This window comes from Cydia fagiglandana, chromosome 25, assembly GCF_963556715.1.
Source record: "Cydia fagiglandana chromosome 25, ilCydFagi1.1, whole genome shotgun sequence".
Taxonomy (NCBI): domain Eukaryota; kingdom Metazoa; phylum Arthropoda; class Insecta; order Lepidoptera; family Tortricidae; genus Cydia; species Cydia fagiglandana.
Window position 1 is genome coordinate 2,921,393 of NC_085956.1, and position 9,018 is coordinate 2,930,410.

At 39.2% G+C, this 9,018-nt stretch overlaps 1 protein-coding gene across 1 annotated transcript; it reads right to left on the reverse strand.

The window, feature by feature from the left end:
* Nucleotides 1-2,878: 2,878 nt before the first annotated feature.
* On the reverse strand, nt 2,879-4,020 carry LOC134676736 (uncharacterized). The gene has a single exon (XM_063535120.1). It carries the CDS (start codon nt 3,809-3,811, stop codon nt 2,879-2,881), a length of 933 nt encoding a protein of 310 aa, XP_063391190.1. The 5' UTR covers nt 3,812-4,020.
* Nucleotides 4,021-9,018: the final 4,998 nt, after the last annotated feature.

Consider the following 9,018-nt stretch of genomic DNA (forward strand, 5'->3'; position numbering starts at 1 on the left):
GCTGTAGCACAGAATAAATACGAGTAATAATACTACGTACAGAAGACTCACTCTTTAACAAAATGCGTCTGTTACGATCAGGACAGGTATGACCGCTATGTGGCGACAGCGCCACGCGCGGCTTATAGCTAGCCACCAAAATTGGTGTGGAACGGATGTACTTTTAGCTACCTGTAGCAAAGCGACGGAATCGCGGAGTGAGCCACGCCTGGCTGTAGCCACTATTTCATCGGTCCACCTTTCTTTCGGCTTCCCGTGTTTCCTGGTCCCGGTGGGACCACGATATAGCGTGGTTATTTATAATTTCAACTTTAACTTCAAATATACTGTATTCAAGTACCTAGGCTTAGCAAGTAGCAACAAGCACTTTATGAATAGTAGCTACTTATTACATATAATTAAGAAGGGGTAGAGAAGGGTAAATTTTCAAATTCTGTCAAATTACACACACAAACGAAGTTCACGCACACTATCTCAGTTTACTGGGACAGGTCAGTGACCCCTAAGTCCAATTTCTTTAATCCGTTAGGGAGATAGTTATAAATTTTTATTAACAAGGGCAGAGGTTGTTCCCAGATAATGTAGGTTGAAACCATGTCTGGTATTGTATCTTGAGGTTGAAGCAAAGCTACAGAATGAGCTTAAGTATGTTATTTTTAACAAATAGACTCGCTTCATAAATGTAGAGTGAAAGAAGTGTTAATATGTAAAAAAAAAAAACAAATTTGTCGATACGAGTCAGTTTGTGGAGCCCCATAGACTGCGCGCACGCGTTTTTTGGAGAGCAAATACTTTTGTAACGTTTGTACTGTTGCCCCACCATAATATTAGGACATACCTAAGATTTGACATCACGTAACCATGAAAAGCCAGAAGGGCGGTTTTTTGGGATGTGATGGATTTGAGTCGATTAAGTGCAAAAACAAATCGGTTCAACTTATCAATAAGATTTTCAGTGTGCTGTTTCCAATCATTATGACAATCCACAGTAACTCCTAAGAAACGAATAGAAGAGACTTGTTCTATTTGTTGATTACAGTTTTCATTGCACAGTAGTGCACTAACACATTTAGGTCCCTTGGGGCGCATAAAACTCTATAAATATTATTTTATTAACATTAATTTTAAGGTTATTTTCCAACCATGTAATTATATTATGAGAAGACATTGAAAAAACACTTTTTATATAGCTTTCCTTGTTTGTTCATGTCATGTCATAGGTACAGCCTGGCAAAAAAGAGTAGAAATTAAAAAGTGGCAACACTGTAGTGTCGTCCCGTTCTCTTATATATATTGATTTGAAAGAGACGACACTAAAGTGTCGCCACTTTTTGATTTCTACTCTTTTTTGCCAGGCTGTATGTGACGTATTTAAATGTAAATAATCCTAGGTAATCCATTTCGTGGTTGACTTTTGTATTAAGATAGGTAATACTTAGAGGATATAACCAACGGAGACGCCATGTCTAAAATTTTCGGTACAAAATAGTCTGCCGTTTTTTGCGGGGGAGGGGCACATCAAATGTACATACATATGGTTGACATGTGGTTGACCATTGGCCGCCTATTTTCGACAGAGGGGAACGCCTGTTAATGGCGGCTCCATTGTAGGTAATACGAACGGCAACACTCTTAAGGCCTGTGCACACCGGTTTTGCGTGTGCGTGACGTGCGCGTGTGCGTGCGCTAAAATGTTGGAGCCGCACACGCACACGTCACGCAAGCGGTGTGCCCAAGGGCCCAACGTTTTCTGTTCTCTTTCACGACGCAGCAACTAGTATCATTTCTCTCTCCTCGCTCTTTTAAAATGCCGTTTGTCAAATAAGGACAACCATACTGTTGACAAGGTGGACTTCAAATCAAGTGTTGCCTTTCTTGATGCGCCCAGGCTGTGTATGTGTGCGTAAAAGCGTATATGTGTGCTCTTTTAGGGATGTGAAAAGTCGATTTTAATCATGTTATATATCGATAAACGCTACACAGCGGAACGAAATAGCGATTAATTGAAGCTTCAATATCTTCGTTAAACATTAACATAATTGAAATGCTAATGGATAATGAATATATTATAATATAATAATATAATTCAATTATTGCGGAACACCTATTTTAGGAGGTATTTATGTATTTTAATTAAATATCTGAACTTTCCCCTGGTTCCCTGCTGGGGCGTGACTGTAAAATTGTGATCTGATAACCACAATAAAGAATAAAAGCGTTTTTGGTCATTTTAGGTATCGTTAAGCCTTTGAAGTACGACACGAAAAGAAGAAGAAGAAGTAAAATTAAAATTGCAAGAAATGTCGATAGTTTATCGATATGACTTTATCGACATGGCTACAGCAACGTGGGCCTCATTGTTAATCGTACACTAAACAAAAGTGGCAACAGTGACAGCTCGCTGAGACACCGTCTTTATATATTATAAGTCTATGGGTGTGCCCTCTCGCATAAGGATCTGTATACTACAACGCCGCACGCACACGTGCACGTCACGCACACGCAGCCGGTGTGCACAGGCATTTAAGTGTCCATCGGTGGACCTTATGCCTTTTGTAATAAGGTTTACGCTTATTATACTCACCACTCCGAAAGTTACGAGAATCTGTATCACGTGAGGCAGACCTAGTACTAGTAGCATACCACGGCTACGTTATGTCTATACCTACTCCGTTATGGTCTTATCAATCAATCAATCAATCATTTTTTTTATTTCAGGCATAAAAGCCCATATAATTTGTTAGTAATACAATATAAATTAATCTTAATATGCTAATGTTAGTAAGTACAAAATTAAAATAGAATAAATTAAAGTAGAAGTAATACTTAATACTAAAATATCTTATTTACTAAAGCAAAGACTGCCACATTCCAAACACTACCGCTGTACGTGCATCAGCATCCAGTGGTGTTGGAACGGCCAGTCTAGCCTCTCGGCCAGCAGCACACGTAGTAAACTGTTGGGGCTACCGCGCAACCGCCGCATCAGTGAGGCAGTACGCTTCCGCATTATGGCGTGAAAGCCATCGGTTCGAGCCTCCGCGAACATACCTGATGCACTGCAGAAGCGCGGCAGACCCAACAGTATCCTAAAAGCATTATTATACTGTACCCTCAAGGTATTGAGAGTACTCTGCGTGTATCTTACCCACAGGCTGCACGTGTAGAAGCTCTGGCAGTAGGCCTTAAACAATGTTATCTTGACTTCTTTTGTACACCGTGCAAACCTGCGGGCAAGCATATTACAACGCACAGCCATGGAGCGTCTCTCTCTTTCAATGTCCATGCCATCTGAGAGGTCCGCAGTCACCCAGTGGCCCAAGTATTTGAACTCTGATACGTGTTTGAGTTCACTGCCGTACAAGTAGACGGGCGGTACTGTCCCGACAGTACCACCACGCGGCTTAAAAACAAGGAGCTCGCTCTTGTTTATGTTATACTTGAGCCCATGTGCAACTGCGTACCTCTCACATATCCCAAGCAGCTTTCTAAGTGCACTAATCGATGGACTCAGCAACACCATGTCATCAGCATAACTGATGTTATTGACGCTTACGCCGTCGATTGAACATCCGACCTTGGCATTGCTGAGTTCACCGATTAATCCGTTCACATATAGGTTGAATAGCTTTGGCGACGTTAACCCCCCCTGTCGAACACCGCAATTCAACCTATATGCGTCAGAGAACTTGCCTGCCCACCTAACATAGTTTGTTTGGTTGGCATACCAATACTTAAATAGCTGTATTATTTCGGACGGCAAATCTGTCTCACAACACAACTTGTTCCACAGCACGTCATACGAGACCATATCGAAAGCCTTCGTTAAATCTAAGAAACACGCATAGACCGGCGTTTTTCTATCCGTGTAGTACCGAACGACGCGCTTGAGGCACAACACCGCGGTTTCCGTCGATAGCCCAGGTTTGAAGCCGACTGAGCATCGTGGAGCTTCAAGTGCTTAGTTAAAAAACCATCAAGCAAGTCGTCCAGCACTTTGGCAACAATGGTGGCTTATCATATAGGGAAATTCCCCAGATATACAAAAAGCTTTTGTTAAGCAAAATAAACTATTAGAGCCATTTCTTCACTTAAGCCACAAGACACACATGTAAACTCATATTTAATCTAAGTACAGCTTGGCAAAAAAGAGTAGAAATTAAAAAGTGGCAATACTGTAGTGTCGTCCCGTTTTCTTATATATATTGGTTAGAAAGGGACGACACTAGAGTGTTGCCACTTTTTAATTTCTACTCTTTTTTGCCAAGCTGTACACAAACTTTTGTCGTTGCCTTCGTTATATACAGTGAAACCTGGTTAAGTGGGACCTGGATAAGTGAGAAACCTCTATAGCTGGGACTCATGGTGCGGTCCCGACACTTTAGCACTGAATTACCTCTGTTACTGAGATAAAACGAACCTCTATAACTGGGATTCGTTATTGTGATTTTATAGTCACATTTACCTCTATAACTGAGACAGAGAGTGTATTTTACCTCTTTTACTGAGACTATATATATAAGATTACATTTTCCTAATTGTTTTTTGGAATTTTATAGGGAATGAATGATTGTTTATCGGCGCGAAGCCGCGAACGCGAGTCTGGAGTCGATTTCGCATATCAGCGAACTAGACTCCACACTCGCGTTCGCCGCTTCGCCCGCGATGCACGCGCATAGTCTGGAGGGCGCTTAAGCTTGCGCTCGGCACATAGATATATATAATATACAAAGATTACGTCCAAACGAGCTGTCACTGGGACCACTTTTGTTTAGTGTACGATTAACAACGTGGAAACACCTTGCTGTAGCCATGTCGATAAAGTCATATCGATAATCTATCGAAATATCTTGCAATCTAGACACGCGGCAGCGTGTCAAGCCAAGTTCAAGCAAAGGAACTGGCTAGCCAGCGCCGAGTGTAATATTACACGAACCACTTGGTGCCACTTTTGACCCTTCTATAACTCAAAACATCTTTGACGTAAACACATAAAACTACGTGTGTTTAATTATATCCATAAGGATATCTAGAAGCCCAAATTTCATGAAGCTAGCTCAAACGGTTATAAAGGTATGAAGGTCAAAAAGTCGTAAATTTTAAGACTGACTTATGACTTATAGTACCTAAACCTAACCTACTTCCAGATGACCTAGAAGGATGAAATTTGGAATCCAGCTTGGTTATTGTGTGTAACCGTAGGAAAAAATCTAAAAATAAAATAAAGTTAAAAAATAGGGGGGGTCCCCATACGAAAAAACCACTTTTTATTGGAACTGACATATAAGTACCTAAACCTAACCTACTTCCAGATGACCTAGAAGGATGAAATTTGGAATCCAGCTCGGTTATTGTGTGTAACCGTAGGAAAAAATCTAAAAATAAAATAAAGTTTAAAAATAGGGGGGTCGGGGTCCCTTTGTTTCCCATAAAGTTTTAAGTCATAATGTATTGTTTGTCATATTATCATTAGTCATAAAACTGAAACCGTTGACTTTTCAGGCTTTTCGTAAGGTAATTCTGTAGATAGGTTAGGTTAGGTTAGGTTTGTTTTATGGCAATCCTGAAAAATTCCGCGTTTCTGAGAAAAACCAATTATGACTAACGAAAATTCGGACAAACAATACATTATGACTTAAAACTATTTGGGAAACAATAGAGACCCAGGGGGGTCCCCATACAAAAAAACCATTTTTTATTGGGACTGACATATAAGTACCTAAACCTAACCTACTTCCAGATGACCTAGAAGGATGAAATTTGGAATCCAGCTCGGTTATTGTGTGTAAGCGTAGGAAAAAATCTAAAAATAAAAAAAAGTTAAAAAATAGGGGGGGTCGCCATACAAAAAAATATTTTTTATTGTAGCGTTGGAACCGTTACAAGCAGATATTTGAAACTACCCCAATATATGTATTATTATATTTGCTATATTAAAATAAAGTTAAGTCAAAAAATAAGTGGTGTCCCCATACAAAAAACTTGTAATACGCTCTAAACAACCGGCCAACGGTGTGTCGTCGGCGGCGCGCGGCACCACATAATTATACAAAGAACAGAAGTAAAAACCATACAGCTGAAACACAAGAAAAAACATTAAATCTCAATACCTGCCTAGTTTTCTTTACAAAAAGTATTGATATCCCACCAAAAACATAAATGTAAAAAAGGAGAGCCAAGTTCAATACAAAAATTATGCTTGGCTGTGGGGCTCGCCGCAAAAAGAATGGAGATCTAAATGAGTGCCACTGCCAAGTTCTATGCAAAATCCAAATATGTATTTATAGGAACAAAATAACATTATAAACAAGTATTAAACTCTATTTCTTTGCTTTATTGGATACCTAAAACAATTGCTGTTATTTAAAAAAATGTGAGATCTTAAAGTAGGTTAGATTTGGCTTGGCCAGGTTTTATCAGAATTACAATATATATAAAATGATTGATATAATGAAAACTGGCCAAGTCAAATCTAATTAAAATACTATTTAATTAAAATACATAAATACTTACTAAACTATGTGTTCCGCAATAATTGAATTATTTTATTATATTATAGTCTATTCATTTTCCATTAGCATTTCAATTATGTTTATGTTTAACGAAGATATTGAAGCTTCAATTAATCGCTATTTCGTTCCGCTGTGTAGCGTTTATCGACATATAACATGATTAAAATCGACTTCTCACATCCCTAAAAGAGCACAAATATACGTTTTGACGCACACATACACAGCCTGGATGCACCAAAAAAGGTAACATTTTGATTTGAAGTTCATCTTGTCAAAAGTATGGTTGTCCTTTTTTGACAAATGGCATTTTTAAAAGAGTAAGGAGAGAGAAATGATACTAGTTGCTGCGCCGTCAAAGAGAACAGACAGCGTTGGGGCCTTGGCTCGGCACCAATTTCCCTAGTGTGTAAGCTGCATCGCACCGTTTGATAGCTGTCATTTTCAAATTATGACAGTGGATGGCAATGTAGCGAGTTGATGAAACAAGGCCCCTACGTTTATTGTTCTATTTGACGGCGCAGCAACTAGTATCATTTCTCTCTCCTCGCTCTTTTAAAATGCCATTTGTCAAAAAAGGACAACCATACTGCTGACAAGGTGAACTTCAAATCAAGTGTTGCCTTTTTTGATGCATCCAGGCTGTGAATGTGTGCGTAAAAGCGTGTATGTGTGTTCTTTTAGGGATGTGAAAAGTCGATTTTAATCATGTTATATATCGATAAACGCTACACAGCGGAACGAAATAGCTATTAATTGAAGCTTCAATATCTTCGTTAAACATATACATAATTGAAATGCTAATGAATAATAAATATATTAGAATATAATAAAATATTTCAATTATTGCGGAACACATATCTTAGTAGGTATAGACGGTCAAGCAAATCTTGTCAGTAGAAAAAGGCGCGAAATTCAAATTTTCTATGAGACGATAACGCTTCGCGCCTACATTTTTCAAATTTGCCGCCTTTTTCTACTGACAAGATCTGCTTGACCAAGTATATTTATGTATTTTAATTAAATATCTGAACTTTCCCTTGGTTCCCTGCTGAGGCGTGACGATAAAATTGTGATCTGATAACCACAATAAAGAATAAAAGCGTTTTTGTTCATTTTAGATATCGTCAAACCTTTGAAGTAAAATTAAGATTGTAAGAAATGTCGATAGTTTATCGATATGACTTTATCGACATGGCTACAGCAAGGTGGTGTTAAATTGTTAATCGTACACTAAACAAAAGTGGCAACAGTGACAGCTCGCTGAGACACCGTCTATATATATATTATGTCTATGTGATGAAATAACAAAAATGCGGAAGCAGTGCTTTAAAGGAAGGAGAAAGGTGCATTATAATTATTAACTCAAACCGTTCATCTACCTCTGAAAAAGCGGAGCCACATTAATTGAATTTAATTCTTAAAGGATTTCATTGCAAGAATTCGTTGAAAAACACGGAAATATGGGACACTTGGCAACACTGGCGCACGTGTGCGGCCGGCAGCAAGCCGGCAGTCTGTAAAGCCCGCTCCACACTCGTGCGCGAATCGCGGCGCGAAGCCGCGAACGCGAGTCTGGACTATCGACTCCAGACTCTGGAGTCGATTTCGCATATCAGCGAACTAGACTCCACACTCGCGTTCGCGGCTTCGCCCGCGATTCACGCGCATAGTCTGGAGGCCTGGAGGGCGCTTAAGCTAAATAGGATCGCACCGTTTTGACCATAGACATAATATATATATAGACGGTGTCTCAGCGAGCTGTCACTGTTGCCACTTTTGTTTAGTGTACGATTAACAATGAGGCCCACGTTGCTGTAGCCATGTCGATAAAGTCATATCGATAAACTATCGACATTTCTTGCAATTTTAATTTTACTTCAAAGGCTTAACGATACCTAAAATGACCAAAAACGCTTTTATTCTTTATTGTGGTTATCAAATCACAATTTTATAGTCACGCCCCAGCAGGGAACCAAGGGAAAGTTCAGATATTTAATTAAAATACATAAATACCTCCTAAAATAGGTGTTCCGCAATAATTGAATTATATTATTATATTATAATATATTCATTATCCATTAGCATTTCAATTATGTTTATGTTTAACGAAGATATTGAAGCTTCACTTAATCGCTATTTCGTTCCGCTGTGTAGCGTTTATCGATATATAACATGATTAAAATCGACTTTTTACATCCCTAAAAGAGCACACATATACGCTTTTACGCACACATACACAGCCTGGGCACATCAAGAAAGGCAACACTTGATTTGAAGTCCACCTTGTCAACAGTATGGTTGTCCTTTTTTGACAAACGGCATTTTAAAAGAGCGAGGAGAGAGAAATGATACTAGTTGCTGCGTCGTGAAAGAGAACAGAAAAGGTTGGGCCCTTGGTTTTGACGGTCAGTGCGATAGTGTGAAAGCCCACGTCAGTACGAGCTATTCCTTGAACCGCTCTAAGGTCGCGTGCGCATGGACTTATAAGATGGACTGCACTGTCACT

Coding starts and splice junctions, on each gene's coding strand:
- LOC134676736 (XM_063535120.1), bottom strand. CDS start 3,811: ATGGTCTCGTATGACGTGCTGTGGAACAAGTTGTGTTGTGAGACAGAT.